This window comes from Pseudonaja textilis, chromosome 8 (genome assembly GCF_049901715.1).
Source record: "Pseudonaja textilis isolate UNSWEBS1 chromosome 8, rPseTex1.2, whole genome shotgun sequence".
NCBI classification, from domain to species: Eukaryota; Metazoa; Chordata; class Lepidosauria; order Squamata; family Elapidae; genus Pseudonaja; species Pseudonaja textilis.
In genome coordinates, this window is record NC_141997.1 from 23,022,210 (window position 1) to 23,047,250 (window position 25,041).

At 35.1% G+C, this 25,041-nt stretch overlaps 1 protein-coding gene across 1 annotated transcript; it reads right to left on the reverse strand.

Annotated features, from left to right (window-relative positions):
• Nucleotides 1–1,867: 1,867 nt before the first annotated feature.
• ST6GAL2 (ST6 beta-galactoside alpha-2,6-sialyltransferase 2) lies at nucleotides 1,868–23,743 on the reverse strand. The gene is made up of 5 exons (XM_026707480.2): nucleotides 22,758–23,743; nucleotides 13,189–13,286; nucleotides 11,380–11,481; nucleotides 10,373–10,547; nucleotides 1,868–3,588 (listed from the first exon to the last, which is right to left on the reverse strand). The coding sequence occupies exons 1-5, from the start codon at nucleotides 23,692–23,694 to the stop codon at nucleotides 3,326–3,328; spliced, it is 1,575 nt and encodes a 524-aa protein (XP_026563265.1). The 5' UTR covers nucleotides 23,695–23,743; the 3' UTR covers nucleotides 1,868–3,325.
• Between the last annotated feature and the right edge of the window lie 1,298 nt (nucleotides 23,744–25,041).

Below are 25,041 nucleotides of genomic sequence, written 5' to 3' on the forward strand. Positions count from 1 at the left end.
ACTCTGTATCTTTTAACATCATAAAAGCTGAAATTCATAGGAAACTAAATTCTATTTCTAAAGTGGGTTTTACTCTTTTTAAATGTTCTGGCAGAATAAGAGCACACATGATGGATATAAGCTATTATTAAAAAACAAGATTTCAGAAAGCAAAGCTAACGGGAAGCCCAATGTTAGCTTAAATATACCTTCAAATTATATATAAGATTAGAGGAATACAATTTAATGAATATTGTGTTTTTGTCTAGCAACGAAAAATTGGCTCAATAGTTAATTCCCTGCAATATACATAAAAACATTTCAATTTCACAATCTGAAGGCATTATTTATAAAAATCAAGAGCACCACATTAAAAAATTCACAGTGGAAAGTATAGACCATAAAATAACAGAAAATGAATCAATTACCAAAAGAGTTGAGTGCAGCTTTTCACCTGTATCACTATCAATACAGAGATAAGTGAGGCTATCAGTATAGTCTTTGTGTCAACTGAAACTTACTTTTCCAATCAATCCCTGCCTTTAAAAAAAACATTATAGGTAGTCTTTAACTTTGAACCACTCTTTTAATTATCAAACTTACAATGGCATTAGAAAAAGTGACTTATGAGCAGTTCTCACACTTATGACTGTTGCAGCATCCCCATAGCCACCAATAAAACCTCATCCTGTATTTATGATGGTTGCAGCAACCCAGGGTCCTGGGATTGTCATTTGCAAATAAATGAGGGAAGCCAAATTTGCTTAACAAGTACATGACTCACTTGATTGTAGTGATTCTACAGCTTAACAACTATGGCAAAAGGTCATTAAATAGGACATAACTTACTTAACAATTGCCTTGTTTGGCAGCAGAAATGTTGAGCTCAATTGTGGCTGTAAGTCAAAAACTACCTGTATTTGCCTTTTAAACCAGCAAATAAAGCAAACTCTTCAACAGAATTTACACGCATTTGTGAGATTTTTCACTGAATTATAGCACAAATGTTAATAATGCAGTATTTATAGATAAACCATAATGCACCTGCCTTCTCTCTCTCTCTTTGTATATATAATGTGATCTAAAAATATACACATTCTATTTAACATTCAGTTCACATTCATTTACTGTCTCAAAAGAAATAAACTTCCAATAATCTATAATTCATTCTGCTTTCTTCTACTCATGACATTTAAAAAAATTAGCAACGCAGAATTAGGAAGAAAGGAGTGGCACACCAATATCCTCCTGTTCTTTTTCTCTTATTTCTTCCCTCGAATTACATAGGAGTTAAAATATACAGGAGCTTTTCTCTTGTAAAAGCAATAATCTCAGAAAAAGAGCCAAGAATATATTTCTAAACTCCATAGCCTAAGGCTATTGCAATTCATAGAATAAACAACCACAACTTAAATGGTAGAAATGGTTGCATTGAATGGTGAGATAAGAAACATAGTTTACTTCAAAAGTAGGATCATGGCATCAACATGTTTGTGCTAGTCCACATTTGGAAAACAGGCAATACTTGGAAAATGACCATTTGGCACTATATACTGAATAAAGATGCTTGAAGGAATATCAAATGACACTTGGTTAAAGTGACTGTTCAAAGTATATTGCCATATATCAAATGATACTTTTTAAAATAATAAAGTGTGCTTTGGCTGCTTATTAGTAAAAAGCAGCAGATGCACATGGATGGAAATACTTTTTCCAAACTCACATTTTAAAGTGAGGGCACATATTAAAAAGAATAAGTTTATCTAAAGAGGAGAATGGCCATTTGTTCCCATCAGGCCTGCTTACGATTCAGCGCATATCATAAAAATGTGTACTATGTAAATTATTTTAGTTAATACACAGTAGTGTTTCCACCTTTTTTTAAAAAAAAGTGTTTCCTATGTGGTTCTGAAACACCAACCTTTTTCATTTTGATCCAAACTAACTTTTAAAAAGTTACAATTTTAGTCGGGGTACAAAGTAAATATTACCAAGTAGTGCCAAATACTCACTTGCAATTAGACAAGGTAGCTCAACAGATCTTCATATTTAAGAAAATGGTTAGCTAATGCCCAAATATTGGATTCAGAGGAAGTCCCTGTCTCCATAGAGGTCTATAAGCTTTAAGCTCTACATCTGAACTTTCCTGAGGCATCAACATGTTTGTTTGGGGGATAAAAATGGATGATTGACTAGACGTAATTTGTTCTAATAAACATTTTTCAATGATCCATAGCAATATCAGTTTCTATATCTATTTCCCTTTATTCAGAACCTGGACAAGTTATCAAAGGCAAAAGCAGCACTTTAATATTCCTCAGTCAGATAAGTTGATTTACAACAACCAACCTGCTTCATAGATCACTGATCCATCTAATCCAGGGGTGTCAAACTCAAGATGTTACACTGTCATCACGTGACATATAGTGACTTTTTCCCCCTTTGCTCAACGGGGTTGAGCGTGGCTAGTACATGACACATCCGGCCTGTGGGCTGGGAGTTTGACACCCCTGATCTAATCCAATACTTGTTGGCAATGGTTAGATTTTTTTTCTCCCTAGCCTTAGCTGGAGATGCTGGAATTAAACTTGGAACCTCCTGCACACAAACCATGTGCTCTTCTACACTGCAGGATATTTTTTCCCCCTGCAGATTTTTCGAGGGTTTTTGGCTAATGCATCAGATCAAAAGAATAAACTGTTTTCTGAAATAAGTAGTTTCTCTCTTGTTACACTTTCCAATCTATCTATAAATCTATCTATATATTTAATCAAATACAGTCTTAATGCATTTTAAAATAGACTAGCACAAAATACTTGTAAGACTGGGATGCCATGTTTTAGCACTATATGAAATAAAAATGAAAAGAATATGGCTCATTGTATTAAATACACATCCAGTTTTTGTTCTTTTTATTGTCCTTTTTAAATTTTTTAGAAGAGGGAAAGGATAGAAATCCTAGACTAGAACTTTCTGCTATCATTCCATTTTTATTTTTGTTCTAAGAACTGTGTTATTGGATTACACTAAACTAATAAAATACTTCCCCTAAAAGGCTTTAATCTGACACATATAAGTAGAAACGTCTGATGTTTTCTGGTAGACCACATATAAATACTCAAGTTTATTTTCACTAAATTTTGCATTTCTCAAAAAGCTACATCTTAAAAAAACCTTGCAAAGAAAAAAAATAAGAGGCTCTAGAAACAAGAATTTCTCTCATGCCTGCTACTTAACTACACATTGTAAGACTGGTTAGTCTAGGATCCATTTTTCAAGTATTTCTGCTATTTATCAGTATGACTATAGCACCTGTATTGCACATTGTTTGAGAAAGATATCATTCTTATGGGAACCAGAATCGTCGTCGGCATCTCACTGACCGAAACCCTGGCAAAATCACTTTCCCTTTCCGATATAAATCCTCCTTGATTCCTGTGTTCATCCTCTGCATCAGCAATTTCTCATAAAGCAAAGGGTGATAAGCCCCCAAGGTACAAGCTGCATCATGGTAATGTTCATGGTAGTGGCAAAGGTCAGTTTGTCGGATGGATGGAATATATTCATACACGTGGACTTCACTGCACATGGACATCATGATGAAAATGCCTAAAAATAAAGTACACACATAACTGTAGTTTTGCCACAGAGTGTAATATGCAATTACAATGTCAACCCCCATTTTCTTTTAATGGCTGCAGATATTATGCAAAAATAAAATCGAACCTTTCTGTTTATAATTCAGTTGGATATCAATACACGAAAAACACTATCTGAATTGTCTCACGTTTAAGAATGTGGCAACATTTGCTGACAGTGAATGCAACTTGTTAACAATTGCTCCTTTTTATTCCAATATTTTTTTAAAATTTTTATTCATAAATTAAAATGCAAACTCAAAAAAAGAAAAAAAAGCAAGAATAAAGCAAAGCCAAGACATTAAAAACAACATATACAAATAGATTGTCTTCCCTAGTTGAATACTGATAAATATATTTCAAGAATAATAACATTTGCTGACAGTGAATACTACTTGTTAATAGCTGCTCCTTTTTGTAGCAGTTCAGCTACTGGACATATCCACTTTCTGACAACTTGCAACTTCGGAAGTGCCCTTCTGATCGGACCTCTGGCCTATCTAGTCCAGTAATCTCTTCTTGGCTAACCAATTGCACAAGGAAACCCATATCATTCATTCATTCAGAATGTAGGCAATAGTCATTCAATAGAGACTTTTCTGGGACTGTCTCTTTGGAAAATTATGCTTGTGTGCCTCCCAAATTCTTGGCTCTCTTAATCCAGAAAGGCTTGGTTATAATGTTGAAAAAAAAACTGGGATTGCAAGGTTCCATACTCGGAGGAGTCAATTCTTTTTGCTTCTTGGGATATAACTTTAGATGAATGGATTGACTTCCAAGGCTCTCTTGGTTCCTTCTTATGTTCCAGGAATGGTGGCTATGACAGATTAAACATTGTAAAAAGTCCTGCTTAGATAAGAAAGTTGGCTAGACTAGAGGATCTCCAAGAACTATCTGAATCTTGCTTTAATTAGTCTTTTCTACCTTATGATGACAATGTTTCAGGGTCAGGTTTTGTTGCCAAGGCTGTAGATTGGCTAAGGTGTCCTTGTGGGGGATTTAGGGAGCAACATGGTAAGTCTGAAAATGTCTGGAAGCTGCAGAAAGGCAATTCTTTTGTTTACGGGGTCTTCTACACTGCAGACTTAAGATGCTTGAATCCCATGTGCAAACTAGCCGGAAATTAAACTGGTTTTTTAAAAAACGCCTTTCTGGATTTCAATTCTTTCCTTAGCTTTGTAATTAGAACTTCAAGTGATTTTCTCCTTTTTACTGCATACATCATCATCAAAGCCGTAAGACAAAATTATGTGGGAGTTATGCACACTCATGTATCTACTTATGTAAATGCTATTAGCTTTGCATTGCTGGAAGAGAAACCAAGGCTCTCCTAGTTACTCTATGTTAAAAATAACATACAGAGGAAAAGCTTCACAAGGAGGTCTTTATGTACTGAAGGTTCAATCCCAGAAGCCCAAAGTATGATAAGGAGGCTCTGAAGGCTGGTTCTTTCTCTCTGATAGCACAATCATAGACTTGGGTCTCTGACCTTCTTAGTTATCACAAAGTATTTGTTCCGGATGAGAAGAGGAAGAAGAGAGCTGCTTTTCATGGCTCTACTGATATGGACTAAGATGATTACTGAAATGTTTTGCATCTTGTTCCTATACTGATTAAATATGCAATACAGCAACTGAAAAAGTAGATTTCACCATCACTGGAAGTTGTTAAATGTAGCCACCTGTTAAGCATGCAGATAATCCTGGTTTGGACTATGAGAGCCTTTCAAAGTATGCCATGTGCTTTCTTTATCATGTGTGTGTGTGGCAATTTAATATTTTCAAGCCAATTTACCTCTCTCTCAGAAAATATAACTATAATAATAAATAAATAAAATAATAATAATAATAATAATAATAATAATAATAATAATAATAATAATAAACTAATATAGCATAACTAATGTAAGAACTATTAATTTTCTTGGATGCAAACTCTCCCTTTTGCAAAATAGAAAGTAGAAATATAATTTCTAATACTTTAATGCTTACAATACCATATTTGCAAATATTTTAATGCTCATTGCTCAGTGCAGTGGTAACCAACTGAAATTTTAATATTTATTTAAAATAATTTATTCCTTTGTTGGAAAAAATTGTATTGTTCCTGTTCTTCCAGTTCTATAGTTAGCAAAAGAAAATGTTCTAATATTTACATCTAGTTAAACTCAAATATGCCATTTTACAATAGATGCAAAAGCTCTGAAATCATAAAAAATAAGTTTTCATAAACATATACAGTCTCTAGATAACTAACAGATAACTTAGCCCTAAAAATAAAAATTGCCAACATTGTGAGCTAAGTGGCTATATAAATTTAATAATAAATAAAAAGAACTTACACATTATAAATGTGTTTTTCTACATATTATAAAAGATAGTTTGCTTCCAAGCTATGAATGCTGTTACTGCAAAAATTAAAACCAAAACCAAAAAGCAATTTATGCTACAGTGTATGTCAATTTCATACTCATCAGTAACTATTTTTTTAAAAGTTTCTTTAACATCTAGTTCTGCAATCACAGTACTCAGCAATAGACTATTTTACCAGGTAATCATTACGGCTGAAATAAATGAAAACTCAAGAGTAACAGTACATAAAACAAGACATAACTGCTTGTACATACAGTTGTGCTCATAAGTTTACATACCCTGGCAGAATTTATGATTTCTTGGCCCTTTTTCAGAAAATATGAATGATAACACAAAAACTTTTCTTTCACTCATGGTTGGTGTATGGCTGAAGCCATTTATTATCAATCAACTGTATTTACTCTTTTTAAATCATAACGACAACAGAACACTTTACTCACACAATTCTGGGTGTAATTAAAAATTACTAGATAGTTTTATGAAAAAAATGTTTTTTTAAGATAGGAAACCAAACATAAAATCATCATTAATATCACTTTCATTTATAACAGTTTACAAGTCTGTCAAGGGTGCTGGGATCTTCATTTTTTTTTTATCAACGCTCTATGATGGAATGTTCAAATGTTTTTCTGGCTGCTACCATATCCTGTTTTCTTCCTTTACATCTGCTGGGTGCCTTCGCATGGGAAAGATACCCATCTTTTCTTAATGAATATTATTTTCCCAAACCTCATTTTGCTTTTGAAATATAAACAGAGTACTCTTCAGGGAAAAGAGGATAAGATTCAGAGTAAGTCGATCACTTTTAGTCCCAGTGATATCAGTAAGAAGCTAGTAATGAATCACTTAAATACAGCTGATATCAGAGCCTACAATGCTGTTAAATTAATCTACACACAGATAACTGATTTTTAAATTGATATCCTTACTCTTTTGTGGTCCATTATGGTCAATTGTAGACCGAAGAAAGGGAAATATTGCAATGGATGTGTTAAGCAAAGGCAAAACTCTGTGATCCTCCAGATGTTTTAAACTGTTAACTCCTAGCAGCTGAACTGGGGAAGGATGCTAGGAATTGTGGTTTAGCAACTTCTGTAATGACAAAAATTCCCAGCCTCTATTTAAAGGATAGCATGGGAATCCAGATGGTATTTCCTTAATGTTGAAGGTGTTGGGTTTTTCCCCTCAAATATTTAAAAGAAAATATATCTGAAACTTTTCAAACACTGGTCAGCAATCCTTGTTCCATTCTTTTTAAATATTTTATTTAGTATTTATTTGATTTGTCAATCGCTTACAAATTAGAGTTATAAGAATCAATATAGTTTTGAATACATGAGATACATACTTATAAGAAAAATAAAAAAACAATAGGACAGGGACTGTAGGCACGATTGATGCGCTTATGCACAGGCCTCTTAGGAAGGGGGTGAGGTCAATAGTAGACAGTCTAAGGTTAAAGTTTTTGGAGTGTGGGGAAGAAACCACAGAGTCAGGTAGAGTATTCCAAACATTGACCACTCTGTTGCTGACGTCGTATTTTCTGCAGTCAAGTTTGGTGTGATTAACCTTGAGTTTGTATCTATTGTATGCTTTTGTATTGTTATGATTAAAGCTGAAGTATTCATTTGCAGGTAGGACATTGCAATGTATGATTTTATATACAATATAAATATGGGATTAATGTCAATTGTATTTCATTCTGGTCAAATACACAATAAGTACCAGTAGTAAAGGTCACAAATTTATAATTTTAATTTGTGAATTATATGGGCCCCAAGTTAGAAATTCGTAATAAGAACAACTGAAAACTTCATTGCAATCACTGTACTAGAATTTCTGATCAACAGGAATGAACTGTACTTTAGGACCAAAATAAGAAATTGATTTCAAACATGCATCGGTACACACAAAGCACCTATCAGAATATTTTAAAGCAGTTGCTTTATGGGGTTTCTGACAGAGGCTGGATTTACATCCTACTTGTTTTATTTCTTTGTCTCTAAAGTGCTGCAAATCTTTCTGTGTCTGGATTTGTTTAAGGACAAAACCACTTCCCTTCCCTGAATGACACCCAAAGCCTGTGTAATTCAACAGTCGGTTCCCACCAGTGGTAACAGCCAAAAGCCAGATATGAATAGAATAGCTTTCTTCCCACTTGTTGGCATTGAGAGGAGCATTGTATCCTGAAGATACATGTGATAGATATATGTATCTATGATAACTAAGAAAAACAGAGAGTTTTCACTTCCATGTTTCTTAGCAGATTTGCAATCAAAACCTTTTTTTTTTAAACACAGTGATGTCAATATTTTAATCTGGTGCAAATGTGAGCTCAAATTATATATCAATTTATTTCTGAACAGATTGCTAGAATGTATACATCTCTAAATCTCTCAAAAGGCTCCAAGCAGTATTGCCAGCGTTTAGCTATGTTGTGTACTACATCATCTCTCTATTTGTTCACTTTTATCTCACCTCCTTCTAAATTTCGCTAAAGATGTTGCCTACTCTGGTAATGAATTGTTTGAAAACCAACCCACAAGTTCAGAGAATGAACCTCCTCCCCTAGAAAAACTGCCAAGAAAGACAAAGACCTCAGGAATTTCAGAAGGCTGCTAAAAAAAAGAGAGTATTTCAATGAAAAATATAAAAATGTGGGAACTAACATATAAACAAAAAAATCTCCAAAATATTTTTGAACTCAAGAAACAGTTTCCAAACTCAAATAGTTATACTAAAAAATTTAACTGACTCCAAGCAGGTGAACCAAAGATAGTATACAGAAATTCTGCATAATAGAGATATCTTAGAAGATACTACCTATTTATAAGAATTTTTAGTACTAGATGATGAAGTCAAATTAGCAGTCTTCATTGCTAGTTTGGAAGGCTACAAGAATTGATGATGTATTTACAGAAATATGCAAGCAACAAAAGAAGAATCAGTAAAGATTCTAACCAAACTCTGCCAGCCAATCTGAAGAATGAAACAGTGAATAACAGACTGGATAGTTCAGTCTACATACACAAATACCAAAGAAAGCAGATTGCCTGCAAGCTATCGTATGTCCTTAACTTCATATTCTAACGAAATAATGCTTAGGGTGAGGCAATAAAGTTTGGATCCCTATGTGATAAAGAGAGAAAACCAAACCATCAAGTTGGTTTGAAAAAGGTCCAGGAACAAGAAACATTATTGCTGGTGCACTCTGGATAGTTGAAAAACCCAAATAATACCAAAAATAAATCAGTATGTGCTTAATTACATATAAAAAGGCCTCTGATTGTACTAATCATGTCAAACTTTGAAATATGCTTAGAAAAATGAGAATGCCAGAATATTTCATTGTCCTCTTACAAAACCTATACACTAGACAAGAATCACAGCCTTGACAGAATAGCAATTGCACTTAGACTTATATACTGCTTCATGGTGCTTTACAGCCCTCTCTAAATGGTTTAGTCAGCATATTGCCCCCAATAATCTGGCTCCTCATTTACTGACCTTGGAAAGGCTGAGTCAATCTTGAAACAGTGAGGAGCGAGCACCTGGCAGTCAGCAGAATTAGTCTGCAATACTGCATTCTAACCACTGCACTACCACGGCACAGATTGGCTTCACGTTGGCAAAAGAGTGAAATAAAGCTGTATTATTTAATCAACCTATATGCTGAATATATATTGAAAAAAGCAGGACTCAAAGATGATTGTGGGTTTAAAATTAGAGGAAGAAACAATAATCTATCTACGCTATGCTAATGACACTGATCTGCAGGCTCTAGTAATGGAAGTCACAGAGTACAGTGAGAAAATAAGACTAAAATTAAGTAAAAAGATTACCCAACTAATGCCAAGAGAGCCAGTCTGATGCTGTGGTTAAGGCACCTGGCTAGAAATGGGAAGGTTCATAAATTCTTTGTTTATGCAAATATCACTAAAACATCTTTATGCAAATTTAATTATAATTCCAGCTAGTTAAGCTAAAATATTCCATTAATTCCAAAATGTCAGCAAGCCATAGCTTGAAATACTTTCATATCTAGAGTTAAACTGTGACCTGGTCATTATTCATTAATTTTATATTTTATCTTTGTAAAGAAACCAAGTAAAAGCTTCTTCTCTACCATAGATAAAAAGTTGTAGCATACACTTCAATAATAAATGATTTTTTTCAGAAAATCCAGGTGTCTGAAAAAATTAGGAAACAAGAATAGTTGAAAAATTAGGAAATAAGAGCAGTTGATATGATTAGTGAATAACATGCTTTCCATCAGTTTCTGTAAATTTTTTTTACCATTTTGATAGAGAAGATTTCAACTGATATAAATAATTATTTACAAAGACGCAACTCATGAGAAAATCTACCACTGGACATACCTACCAATGAAACCTGAAGAAGGAGGGTTGGGTTGTATTTTCTCTTTAGTATTCTCCTGAATAATATCCCAAAGCTGCCATATAAATTTTGGATGAAGAATATAGAACGGCTGATTTGGATTCTTACTGCGATGCTGTACGTATGGAGTAAACAAGTTGTAGTCTGGATTCTTATACCACTAGCAGGGAAAAAAAAAAAATCTTAGTGTGCTTAGCATACACCACAAATTATCTAAGCTATCACATTGTCATCTTTGGAAATATGAATGCACCTTGGTATATAGCACAGCAGAACCAGAATGCTACATCTCTTACTTAAAAATCTATCACTATTTCAATCATTATTAACTACTGGTAGTCCTCACTTAATTACGAGTCACTTAACGACCATTCAAAATAATGTCTGACCTCACCCCCACCCCAGAAGTTACTTATGACCCATCCTCAAAATTATAACAGTTGTACAGCCTCCCTGGGGTTGTCTGATGGCATTTTGGGCACTTGGTTGAATTTAGGAAAGGATGCAGCCTCCCATAGTCATGTGACTGATTTACAATGTTTTTGCCAGCTTTTGCCTTTTTTTTTTGTTTGCCATCCATTTTCCAGCAAAAAACTACACCTGTCTTTCATTCAGAATGAGTTAAGTTAATGACCACATGGTAGCTTAGTGGGATAAACAGAAAACGTTCATAGATGTATGCACGTATGAATCAGATTTTTTTTTTTAAAAAATGGAAACACACAGAATTCCCAACAGCTAGAAATTTAAAAATGGCTAAGTCCAACTATGTACTGACAGCTCTTTGGGTTAGTCATTTTCTTCTCTTTGGATACATTTCAATGAGGTATGAAAAACAACATTGCTTTTCAATATTTTGAACGTTGAATATCTACACAATTCCTATCCTAGATTCAGTCTTGGCAAAAGTGCTGAGGCAAAAAACTGTGAAGCTCAATTCTTTTGAATAAAGAAAGAACACAGTGGTATCAACACAATAATGTATGACTTACCTTATCCAAATTTGAAGAATAAGGAGCCGGATCCCAAGCCACTAAAATAACGTCTTTATACAAGGAGTTATCGACGAAATGATAATTAGGATTAGTAAGAATCTGTTAAATGCAAAGAAACACATATCTACTAAAACATATTCCAAACTTTATTTCCCTTCTATGTTCTTCCCTTCTATTATCTGCCAGTTTAGCTTAAAATTAGCTTTAACCTCCACCCCAATCCTTCTGTCATCAGATTTAAATGCCGCCCTCCCACTTTTGAAAAGAAACTTTAAGTACCCTTGCACACTTGATAATGTAGAACACCAGTGTAGAGAAGGTAAGTGTTATTACTTTCAAGGAAGAAAGTAATAAGAGAGAATGGCTCTGCCAAAGAGCATGCTTCTGCCTACATAGAATAAATCAGGTTTTTTTAAATATTTCTGTGTAGGTTTCAATCAGTATTTGTCACTGTTAAAATAACGCTAGCTATTGGTGAACCACAACAGCTGGAGATACCTTCGCAACTGTTGCAGCATCCGGCAGTCACATGATTGCTATATGTGTGCTTCACAACCTGCTTCTGACAAGCTGAGTCAAAAAGAAGTGGTAGTCATTGATGCCTCTTTAACGACTGCGGTGATTTGCTTAACTAAAGAAGCAAAAGTGATGTTGTGAGAGCAGCGTGGTCATGTGATGTTTCCTTTAGTGCTGTTGTTGCCAATTCCCACTGTGGTTGGTAAGCACTCAAGCGTGGTGAGATACTGCAGGGATGCTGCAGGCATATAATATTTTCCAAGAAGTATTTAAGAAATAATAATGGCCTGAGGAGTGGGGAATTTATTAGCTGCAAGTCATAGTTAAGAAATATAAAATTCAAAATGCATACAAAAAGAAGTTTGTTTTGAAGTGAATAATGTACCTGCCACAAGAGGGTGCTACAGGTTTTTAAAAAGGAGTATTTGTTCTGTTTGGCCTTGAATCTCTAATCACTTACAGCTTTTAGCTTCATTCCACTCCCTAAAACTTTGCTGGTTTATGTCATCTCTGTTTTATCTAGTTCCCGTGAGTTCTTATGGTGTAACAGTCTGAATATGTAATGCCAGTACAGTTTGTACTAAAATCTATATCCATTCTATCCAATTTCCACATCCCATGGCACTTTTAAATCTCAAAAATGTAGGTTTACTTCTGCACAAAATATCTAATTAATTTAAAATATCTTTCTCCAAACCATTTTTGCATGCATTTTTAAAGATAAGAATTACATATCTGGAAAATTATACAATCCAAAAGATCTGCCCTGATTATTAGCCTACGAACCATAAATTTATCCATTTAAAATGCAGGAAAAAAATGAAGTTGTCTACTTAAGATGCAATTTATAAAGAATGAAAGGGATAGACAAATCAACAAAGCCACTGAGTCTGGCTTTCCTGTTTATTTTCCTCTTCTGTCTTTTTATGTGATCCCTAGGATACAAATTATATTTTATGCCCCTATATTATGAAGCCGGAAATTTATTATTTACAATCCTATGGTAACATAATTTTACACTGAAGCTAATAGATATGCTGGTTTATGATTATCACCTATCTAAGCGCAGCAATCCATTTTTGATTAATAAATATGAGTTTACTTGAACAGTAGAACCTAATAAGTTAAATGATACATTTTAAAATTATGTTGTAGACTGGTTAAAAAATTCTGTTGAGCATGTTGATGGAGATAAGTACATGTAAAATTTTCAAAATGTATTTATTAAGATTCATATTGCTTATACCTTCTAGAAAATAATATATATTTATGGATCTTCAACAGATTTACCTGGGAATTAATGATGCGCATTGTAGTTTTATTTCCAACATCTTTTTCATAACCTTTTGTTGGAGCTGAATTGAATCGCAGAACTGCATCATGAGAATCTAGTGTGAAAAAAGTTACATTTATTTGGGTTGTTATATCTGTGCAATCATACAGATGCTTACTCAAAAGCAGATTCCACTGTATTTTAAATGAATATATGCTTGATTATGGAAATTTTTTCTACTATATTCTCATTTTTTCTTTTAATGACCCTGTAATCCCTTGCATCTAGGATGGAGTTGAGGTGACTTAATACAGCTGAGCATTTACTGGCCAGATGCCTTTCCTGACACCTATATGGAGCTCACAGCAGATATGTTCTCTTTGTGACCAGAGAGAGAAATATCTATTGCCACCTAGGATCGAACTCATAGTCACTTGACTGTGAGGCTGCACATCTAGGCCACCACACCACTCATTTTCTATTATATTCTACTATAATATTTAAATTCACTCAAAGAACAGTCTACACCAAGACTTTTAAAATTAGAACAGAAACATTAATACTCCATGTAAATATGGTTCTATTGTCGTATGTTTTTACAAAGAGACAATAAATGCAAATACCTAGTTGCAGAACTAGTTACACTTTTTTCCTTTTTCACTATTGTTTTAAATAAGGTAAAGTTTATATACTTTGGATATTTTATGTATTTTGCATATTTATCTTCAAATACATTTTGCTGTATCTTGGATTACTATGCCAACATTTAAATTATGAGAGAGCGTGAATATACCCCGGCAATGTTTATTTCCTCATCAGACACAGTTCAGTTATTCATACAACATTTTGCCATTCTGCTGTGAAACAATTCTATACTGCGTTGATAAGCCTTGGAATTCTGTATTGTATATATTGGCTAGATTGGGTAGTATCTTAAAATTCTGTAGTACTAGGAAAGATTGAAGGAAAGAGAAGATGACATGCAGCAGGAAGCTGGGTTGCCTTGATTGCAACAATAATGGGTGCATCATCAGATCTAAAAGACCCTGCTGGGATCAGATTCTCCTTGAGATAAATCAATGTGATCACCAAGGGTTTTCAATGGCTTGATGACACCTGATCAATGGAATGTAGGTACAGAAGGGAGACAAGAAGAGAAAGAGTCAAAGTCAGGACAATAGTAAGGTAGTAAGGATAGAACTGATGGTTCTGGTTTCTTGCATGGATTACTTTGAAGGGCTTATAGTTCCATTGTGAGAAAGGAGGTTTTTTTTAAAAAACGTTTTGTTCTATCATCATGCTGTCTCATTCATGGCATTTTATAGGAGGTCCAAATGCTAGAATTTTCCTCTTCTATGCCTTTTCTTTCATGTTTTGTCACCTATCATTCATCTTTTCCTCTCCCACAAAAAGTGAGAAAAAAGTAGATTAGTAAAGTAGGGGGCATTTTCTTATAAGCACCAACATAAATATGGTACAAAATTGAGTATCAAAACTGTAAGGTTTGAACCTGGCTGTGACAGCAAGATCCCCATGAGATCTGATGTGATATAAAGCAGGATACCTTAAATAAGCAATAAAAATGAAGTGAGCATTAGCAGAAGGAACATATGTACGGTCAGGAAGATAAAATATACATGCACTAAGAAATAAAACATTTGTCTTTTTCCTCTATTCATTCCTTTCTCAGTAAACAAAGGAGAAAAGAAATGAACAGTGGCCTCAATGTAAAAAACAAGAAAGAATTAAAGCTGAGCCAGCAAAGGAATAAAAAGGGTGATAATTTGTGAAGAAAAGAGAAATATGAAAGAAGTGAGTATTACATGGATTCCCATTAGAAGACTCCGTCTCAAATACTTTGCAGCTTATCTCATTATTTGCTATCACAAATGTGCTTTAAACATCTGAAACATGGCAGATAAAATTATATGTACTACTATTATTATTATTGCTGTCATCATCAGCTTGCAGGTATATAAATGAAACTCTCCAGAGCAGGTAATAAGGAGTGAAACATTAGGTCTGGAATGATAGAACACTATTTTAAGAGGTGGGGGGGGCAGTCAAGTGGACTATGGGGTGGTGATGGAAGGAAAAGAATACTGACAATGTCACTTTCTATAAAAGAAGGAAAGTTAGGACCAGAGGTGGTTTAGCAGGTTCTGACCAGTTCTGGAGAACCGGTAGCAGAAATTTTGAGTAGTTCGGAGAACCAGCAAATACCACCCCTGACTGGAGATTTTACAGAATTCTTCCCCTGCCACGACCACCAAGTCATGCCCAGAGAACCGGAATTAAAAAAAATGTGAATCCCACCACTGGTTAGGACTCTACCAAAACAGAATAAGAGAACAGAATAATATGTGTTTCCATGAATTAGATATGATAGTGTGAGTTTCATAACCAAAGTTTGTTTGCAAAATTATCATTGCTTCATATATACACATACACTGCTCAAAAAAATAAAGGGAACACAAAAATAAGACATCCTAGATCTGAATGAATGAAATATTCTTATTAAATACTTTGTTCATTACATAGCTGAATGTGCTGACAACAAAATCACACAAAGATTATCAATGGAAATCAAATTTAGCAACCCATGGAGGTCTGGATTTGGAGTTACACTCAAAATTAAAGTGAAAAAAAAAAACACTACAGGCTGATCCAACTTTGATGTAATGTCCTTAAAACAAGTCAAAATGAGGCTCAGTAGTGTGTGTGGCCTCCACGTTCCTGTATGACCTCCCTACAATGCCTGGGCATGCTCCTGATGAGGTGCCGGATGGTCTCCTGAAGGATTTCCTCCCACACCTGGACTAAAGCATCCCCCAACTCCCGGACAGTCTGTGGTGGACCACGGCGTTGGTGGATGGAGCAAGGCATGATGTTCCAGATGTGCTCAATTGGAATCAGGTCTGGGGAATGGGCGGGCCAGTCCATAACATCAATGCCTTCATCTTGCAGGAACTGTTGACACACTCCAGCCATATCAGGTCTAGCATTCTCGTGCATTAGGAGGAACCCAGGGCCAACCGCACCAGCATATGGTCTTACAAGGGGTCTGAGGATCTCATTTCGGTACCTAATGGCAGTCAGGCTATCTCTGGCGAGCACATGGAGGGCTGTGCGGCCCCCTAAAGAAATGCCACCCCACACCATTACTGACCCACTGTCAAACCGGTCATGCTGGAGGATGTTGCAGGCAGCAGAACACTCTCCATGGCGTCTCCAGATCCTGTCACGTTTGTCACATGTGCTCAGTGTGAACCTGCTTTCATCTGTGAAGAGCACAGGGAGCCAGTGGTGAATTTGCCAATCTTGGTGTTCTCTGGCAAATGCCAAACGTCCTGCACGGTGTTGGGCTGTAAACACAACCCCCACCTGTGGACATAGGGCCCTCATACCACCCTCATGGAGTCTGTTTCTGGCCGTTTGAGCAGCCACAAGCACATTTGTGGCCCGCTGGAGGTCATTTTGCGGGGCTCTGGCAGTGCTCCTCCTGTCCCTCCTTGCACAAAGGCGGAGGTAGCAGTCCTGATGCTGGGTTATTGCCCTCCCACGGCCTCCTCCACATCTCCTGATGTACTGGCCTGTCTCCTGGTAGCGCCTCCATGCTCTGGACAGTACACTGACAGACACAGCAAACCTTCTTGCCACAGCTCGCATTGATGTGCCATCCTGGATGAGCTGCACTACCTGAGCCACTTGTGTGGGTTGTAGACTCCGTCTCATGCTACCACTAGAGTGAAAGTACCGCCAGCATTCAAAAGTGACCAAACCATCAGCCAGAAAGCATAGGAACTAAGAAGTGGTCTGTGGTCCCCACCTGCAGAACCACTCCTTTATTGGGGATGTCTTGCTAACTGCCTATGTTTTCCACCTGTTGTCTATTCCATTTGCACAACAGCATGTGAAATTGATTGTCAATCAGTGTTGCTACCTAAGTGGACAGTTTGATTTCACAGAAGTGTGATTGACTTAGAGTTACATTGTGTTGTTTAAGTGTTCCCTTTATTTTTTTGAGCAGTGTATTTAGCTCATGATAAGTGCAACAGGAAAATCTGAGAGAGGGAGCTTCGTGTAGCCACAAATCCCATAAGAAGCCGAGCAGGCATAGTAAAATAACTACGAAAATAGAACACATGGATTCCACAGTGAATACATGCAATTGTAATAACAGGAAAATAACCACATCAAGATATACACTTCCAATCATATTTATTTTAGATTAAGACTAGGTGTTATCCATACTATTCCTATTTCTCAGATATTACTATGGTTAAGCCTTTATTAGAAATATATTTACTAGAGCTAGTCTTCAATTTTCCATCATTCATTTAGTGACAGTTCAAATTTATGATGGCACTGAAAAAAGTGACTTACAACTCAAGTTGATCACCATTGCAGAATCCCCAGTCATGTGATCAAAATTCGAATGTTGGTAACAGGCATGTATGAGCCAGATTCATGTAACGGCTACATGATTCACTTAACAACTACAATGATTTGCTTGTAGCAAAAAAGGTTGCAAAATTGGGTACAACTCATTTAATAAACTTTAGCAATTAAAATTCTGTTCTCAATTGTAGTTGTAAGCTGAGAACTGCAGTATCTGTAATTTTACTAAATTAATAGGAAAGAAATTGCTTTTGAAGTTGTGTCAGAATGTTCTGTTTTCATACTAAATGATCTCTTCTGTAGTTTGCAGCCTCTCTGATCCCCATGTTTCAAAAACATCTCAGAGAAAGGCATTATGAGGCAACTCCCTGCATGGGGATTCTTCAGATCAAGTATGGGGGGACCCAGAGTGATAAGAGAGATACAGAATGATACGCATCTGAGAGTAAGATACCAAATAGAAGCCCCCCCCCCCCCGAGGAAGAAAACTTTCAGAAAATAGGAAGATTTTTTTTCAGCCAAATATTATTCAAGACAGTCTCTTCTATATGCAAGCTGGTATCTTTATTTGCATATAATATATATGTGTGTGTGTGTGTGTATATGTGTGTATGTGTGTGTGTATGTATGTATATGTGTATACACACACACACACACACACACACACACACACACATATGGTATTCAGCTTTGTTCGGGTATTTTCCCATGTCATTGTAGTTGTGGTTTTAAAGTTGTAGCAATGTTTCGGCAGAATCTTATCTGCCATCATCGGGCTTCTGTATTGTGTTCGTCTGTGAGTCAGACTATCACAGCCGTTTCAGTTGTGATAGTCTGATTCAAGATGAACACAATACAGAAGCCTGATGATGGCAGATGAGATTCTGCCGAAATGTTGCTACAACTTTAAAAGCACAACTACAATGACGTGGGAAAATACCCGAACAAAGCTGAATACCATACATGTAAGTACCCGCGAAAACTTAAGAAAACAAATACATACACACACACACACACACACACACACACTCTTAATGAATATTTCAAAGAGGGAAATGTGTATCACCCCAGAGTCAAGAGAAACATTTTCAATAAAGGGTAAGTCACAATATAGTGAGCATACTGAATAGAAAGAAAGATTCCAGGAAGGTTATGCTTGAGACAAAACTGTTGATTCTGTTTAAATGACAAAGGTTAGTGGAAAAGTAGTACATATATTTATAAAATAAAATCTATTAACTTGAATTGTTTTATTTTTTCCTACTGAGAGAAAAGGGGAAAATGGTTAAGCTATTTTACAACAGAAGTTTTCAAACCAGTAGGACTTTGACTTTCAGTGTTAAGGTAGCATAGCTCTTATGCTGAGCAGAGATGCCTACTGAAGTAACTGGATAACAATAGTACTTTCAATGCTCCCAAACATTTTAGTTTTTGAGAAAAGAATAAGTAATAAAATAAAAAAGGATAGTTATCAAAAAATAACAAAAACATATTTAAGTAAATAGAACAACTTAGTATTTGAGAGAATTAATAACAGAGAAATAACCTAGAAATAAGGGGAAAATTTCTGACAGTGATACCAATCAACCAATGCTTGCCTTCGGAAGTTGTGGGAGTGTCATCACTGGAGGCTTGGAGATTGGACTGCTATTTGTCAGAAATGGTGTAGGGTCTCCTGCTTGGGCGGGGGTTTGGCCTAGATGACACACAAGGTCCCTTCCAACTTCTCTCTCTCTGTCTTAAAGAACATGTAGTGAGGGGTGAATGGAAAACTGTCTGTACCACATGGTTTAGAGAAATTCAAATTTTGCATACTTCTTAGTGGATTCAGACATGGACTTGCATTATCCTTAAAGAAAAGTGTTTATATTTTAGTTCTGCATAATTTATTTTGCACTTGTAAAGAGTATTTTTCATGTTTGAAGTACAGGATAAAGTGTCTTATTGAGGTTACACATGAAATGTTGCTTAAGAGTTTTGTCTTGTAGATGTCAAGAGAAAACATCTTTCTGTGGCCACATGAGTTTATTAGTCAGGAGGAATTCATTACTTTTTCATCTCTCTACTTCTGATGTTAGCTAATTAACATTTTTTCAACACTTAGTTTTCTACAAAAAAAATAAGATACAATTCAGTAAAAATAAATCCAACCAAACCCAGTGACTTTGAAAATTGGAGATGAGTACCAAAATGGAGGGGAAGGGAGGCAGTTTTTGTTACTTTAGATGTTTATCATTACTGTACGATATGATACAAAGATTATTAAATTATATTTAGAAAAACTGTGAGAGGAAAGTTAAAGAAAAGGGCGAAGCAAGTGATTCTGCCTATTACAGGCTTTAATTTAGGCACCCTAATTCTTGGATTCCTTATTGGGAGAACCAAAGGTAGAGTGTCTCAAAGGTGTTCTTTTTTTTTTTTCTTGAAAAGGTAACTGAACTGTTTTTTTCCTTGAGAAAGAAGAAGAAAACATTTTGCTTCTCATCTAAGAAGCTTAATCAGTTCCGATGGCAGGGATGAAGCTTCTTGGATGAGAAGTGAAACGTTTTCTTCTACCTTCCCAAGGAAAAAACAGTTCAGTTGCCTCTTGAAGAAAAATGCACCTTTGAAACAACTATGACCTAGATGACTGAGAATCTCTACAGACAAAAGTAGAGTGCCATCCTAAAAATTAAGTTCCAGAAAGTGTTGGCTCATGCTAGATTTTTTTGCACTGGAAAATTCAACAATGTGGAAATCTAACTTCACTAAAGCAAACAGTTCAAATTTATGTTCATAGGAATTTATAAATTAATTAAAAAATACTACACGTTTATATTACTATCAAATGTTCTTAAGACTATAAGAACAGCACTGCTGCTCTTCATCACCTTGGATTGCTTTGAAATTTATAATTATGAACAGCAGGTCAATTGGTGCCTATTGATCTGGAGAACTATAAGGCTGTCCAATGATTTATCAATAGCAAAAAAGAGAGCATGCCGTCATCTATCTTTCCAAGGAGAGAGGTCTGGAGGGCCATTCTGTAAAATAGGATACTAGACTATAAGGTCATAATCTGTTCATAGCACTGCTACTTATAAGAGTTAAAAATGCTGAAAAAAATTCAAATTTCCTTTAATAATCTTTGAATGCATTATTCCCTGACCAATACATTAACCAAGCAAAACATGTTGAATCATCTTTCGGAATATATTAAATTGTGAATTGTTAAAACAAGAACATGGAGACTATAAGATGAAGTCAAAAGACCAAATGACTGAGAAACTTTTCAATGGTTCTCATTTGTATAGTTGACAGAAAGATAACAGTTTAAAGTATAGTTTAAAGAAGATAACAGGACATTTGGAATTGAAGAACATAAGGCAGAATTTGAAACTGAATTATGTGATAATGTAATTACTAAAACATATAAGTTTTTATTTACATTTGAGACAGAAAAATGGCTAAAATCTGTGGTTATTTTATACTAAAGAATAAATGGAAAATGAAAGGACTGAAATTTACATTACAATTTAAAAGAGAACTTTTATAACTTTCTTTTTTAAGTATATTATATAGAGAGAAATGACTATTTTGTTCATGACTCAAATTCATGTACTGACATTTAATGATAGCAGAATAGCTAACAAATTGCTGTATTAACACTAATCACAATGGATATATTATATTTACTGGTACTTTTATTGTAATTTCATATAGAGGGTTAAAAACTATTTAACCTTAATGTCATACTTTCATACTTTCAAATGATTCACTTGTCTAGGAACACCACTGCCTGGGGTCTCCAGATGTTGCTGTTCTTTAATATCTGACAGCTCCAAATCAACCAATGGTAAAGAATGCTGATAGTTACCATTCAACATCTGGTGTGAAGGAAGGTTAAATGTATGATTTAGCCTTTACATAAAATCTGTTACTATAGTTAATTCGTTGTTTAACTTTTCTGCATCCATATAGTAATGGAATTTTGCCCTAATTGACATTGCAGTGCCGCTTGTGATTAAATGTATGATGTATCCAAAGCCGAGTCTCACTGACTCCTATACTAGTTTACTGAAATGTTACAGCTGTTTATAATGTAATGGAATTTTGCGTGTGTATAAATCTCTCCAATCTTAATCAAGTTTTAAATGTGGCATTTCTATTTAAATTGAATCATTATTTGATAAGGAAAAAAGAAAACTAAAATAAATGAGAACTCTTGTTTCATACTTTTATATAATCAAAAATATTATAAACTGAGTACTCAACTTTGCTTGATAACATTTCCACTTGAAATACATACATCTGTAAAGACCAGTATGTTTATCTTATTTCTAACCGCTTAGCAAAATATGCTCCAAATTGCATTTGTCCTAATATAAATATTTTGTAAACCTTAACCCTTAATATATTTGTTGAATATAGATTTTTAAATTTATGTTATACATATTTAAAAATTTAGAAAAATGCAATATACATTGTTTCTATACTGATTCAGGTCATATCAGTAATATGGATTGATATTAAAAACAAAATGTACTAATTTCTTCTCCAAACACATTGTTCCAAAGGTGCTTTTCAACTGGACTTTCTTTGTTTTTTCCTTAAAGATGTTTTGCTTCTCATCCAAGAAGTTTCTTCAGTTCAGAACTGAAGAACCTTCTTGGATTAGAAGCAAAATGTCATCAAGGAACAAACCAAGTCCAGTTGCATTTTGAAAAGTACCTTTGGAATAACTGTGACCTGGATGACTGAGAATCTCCACAAACCTCCAAATACATTGGTTCACAAAAGTGTTTTTTTTTTGGGGGAGGAGGAGGAATTGATAGAAAAGATCATATAAAAAGGAGAAACTAAGTGTTGAAAGAAAAAGAAACCTCTTCTCATAATACTTATAATTTGTTGCCTTCACATGGAGGCAATGCATATGACTACTCAATTCAGAGGAAGTATGCCTTTGCTATGGTATCATTTCTGGAGAATAGCAATATGGGAAGATTGCTACGAAATGCTGTTCTGTTTAATTCCAGAAAAAGAATACGGTTGCCTCTATACAAAACAGGATGCCTTCTTACAAGCTTTGGTCTAACCCACTGCTTCTTTTACCTTACCTTATAAGGTCAAAGAGTATAGAAATAGCCCACATGTGGTCATTTGGATTCTAGCTACATATCAGCATTCAAATAAGTTAAATACCCACCTATTTCATGCCCCAGGGAAGAGTTCAGTATGGCACCAGCAGACATAACGACAGCACAGCTTCCAAATCCACGAGGATATAATTTGTTCAGTGAAGTTTGAGGGACATGTTTTTTCCAACCAAGGACTGAAAAGGGAGCTTCCTCACCATCAATGGTTCTGATGTTTACGCGTGCTTTGAGCTCACAGAAGAGCTGTTCTGAAGTCAGTTGGGAGTTTTGCTTCCCTCTGAACTTCACCCCATGCTTATTGGCATTCAAGTAATCTTTCATTGCTTTCTGAAGGCGAGGATTCAGCATGTTGGAGGAGACATCCCCCCTCCAAAGCCTGAACAGGAATGATTTTGACATTGTGGAATACATTTCATTCCATTCATGGGACCCTTCAACCAGTTCTGTTCCTCTGTGATTTATGTGCCTTTTCTTTATCTTCTTTTGAGGGAACCAAGCGTTCTGCAAAATATTCCTCTTCTGAATCTCCCCCTGTGCAGAGTTTAATTTCACTATTCGCTGAACATTATTTGATAACAGAGGCTGACCAGCAGCAAATAAATAGTCACTGTTCCTCTGATGAAAATTGCTTTTGGATTTCCTTCTTAACTCAGAAGGAAAAAATTCTTCACTTTCAAAACTATTATCTAAGCCAGTCAATTTTTTAATATTCCCAGTTTCTGACTTAAATGAATCTAAGACGTCTCTGTTGAAGAGCATCTCACTGACTGCTTCGGAGAAGGGTGGGTCATGAATTGCTCCCATGATAACCCTGTGTTTGCCTTGAATAGGTAGGAGTCTTTTAGTCTCAACATATGAGAAGGAACTCGGAGCTGCATCAGTGGTGTTGCTATCTGTGAAATATATGAAGATAAATAGGAACAGGAGGCCCCAGGCAAATATTCCAAACAGCATAACTTGTTTCCATTGTTTCAGGTTGGGTTTCATGGCAATGTTTGTAACAATGCCTCTGTGCCTTAAGGGTTTTATGAAAAGAAGAAATGACCTGGAAAAAAAATATAGTTATTAATGAAACTCTTGAAATATTCACAGGTTAGCAAAGAAGCAATCTATTTTTCAGAAAAATAAGAATTCTAAATGTGATGATTCTGAACAACTTATACTAATGCCATGCTACTCTTATTGTAAGATAGACTGCTTTATACTAACCGTTTGGTCACATAATTTGTAATATAACCATCATTCCCCAGTAAAATGTAATTTTATGCCATAAAATTTGTATGTAATAAAATGAGGGTGAGATCTTTATTTCTTGGATTTTTAATGTTGTAAGACTCTGAGAGTCACGAGGTGTGAGTCAGCCAGCCACATAAATTTGTTTAATCATTAAATAATTATTAAATTATGCTACAGGTCAGAGTGAACCTTTTGACATCTGTCAGTTTGTCCATATAGAAAATGACTATCTTTTTTTTACTCAGGAGTAGCCAACAGTCTAGCCAACAGCCAGAAGTTATCTAGTAGACTAAATCTATTACCCTAAAGACCTCTGCTGGAACTGTACAGGAATGGTCTTGTGTCATCAATTCTTGTTTTGTTATCAATGGGGGATGTCCTTTAGGGAAAGCTGAATTTCATCTATTCAGCATTGGGTGATTTTAGGGGACACTGCTGTGCCATAACTAAACCATTGCCAGTAAACTAGTGCAAAAACACACAGCTTCTAGTAAAATAAAATTGTTTTACTCAAAAGTAAAAAAGACATGTAATACAATTTATGCATATTTACTATGTAATGGATTTTGTATAATTGATTAAGACTTTATTTCAGGTGCTAAAGATCTGGAACAAACTAAAACATGCTAATGGGAATTTAATGTACTGATATACTGTATCATGAGAGGATTATCAATGCAATTTAATACATTAGCTCAAATTTTGTACAGATTCAAGACAAGTATAGACCTGACATGTAATATTTAAACATTTGCTGGGCACTTAAGTTTTCTACATAATCATGTGCTGTTATCTTTATTCCTTCTACATACCTATTTTTGAAATGTGAGAATAAGATGGCTTTTTTATCTTACAACAACACTGAAAAGTTGTGAAGCAATCTTATTAAACAATTAAAAGCTCTCTATATATAGTACAATTAATGATATTACTTGCACTTAAATTGCAATATAGAAAAGTCACATGACAGTTAAGAGTCAGAGAACTGATCATACAAGTCAGTATTTACAAAGAGCATTCTCTGTTGAAAAATGCCCCAAAGAAGTCTTATTTTTCCTTTGATCATTTACAAATAGCTGAGTGTAGCTTCTCTGCTAA

Excerpts from the sequence above, each read along its gene's own strand:
- ST6GAL2 (XM_026707480.2), bottom strand. The coding sequence starts at position 23,694 with ATGAAACCCAACCTGAAACAATGGAAACAAGTTATGCTGTTTGGAATA. Across the intron at positions 10,548-11,379 it reads ATTCTTCAAATTTGGATAAG|TGGTATAAGAATCCAGACTA; the intron begins GTAAGTCATACA and ends TTTCCCTGCTAG. Across the intron at positions 3,589-10,372 it reads TCCTTCTTCAGGTTTCATTG|GCATTTTCATCATGATGTCC; the intron begins GTAGGTATGTCC and ends CTTTATTTTTAG.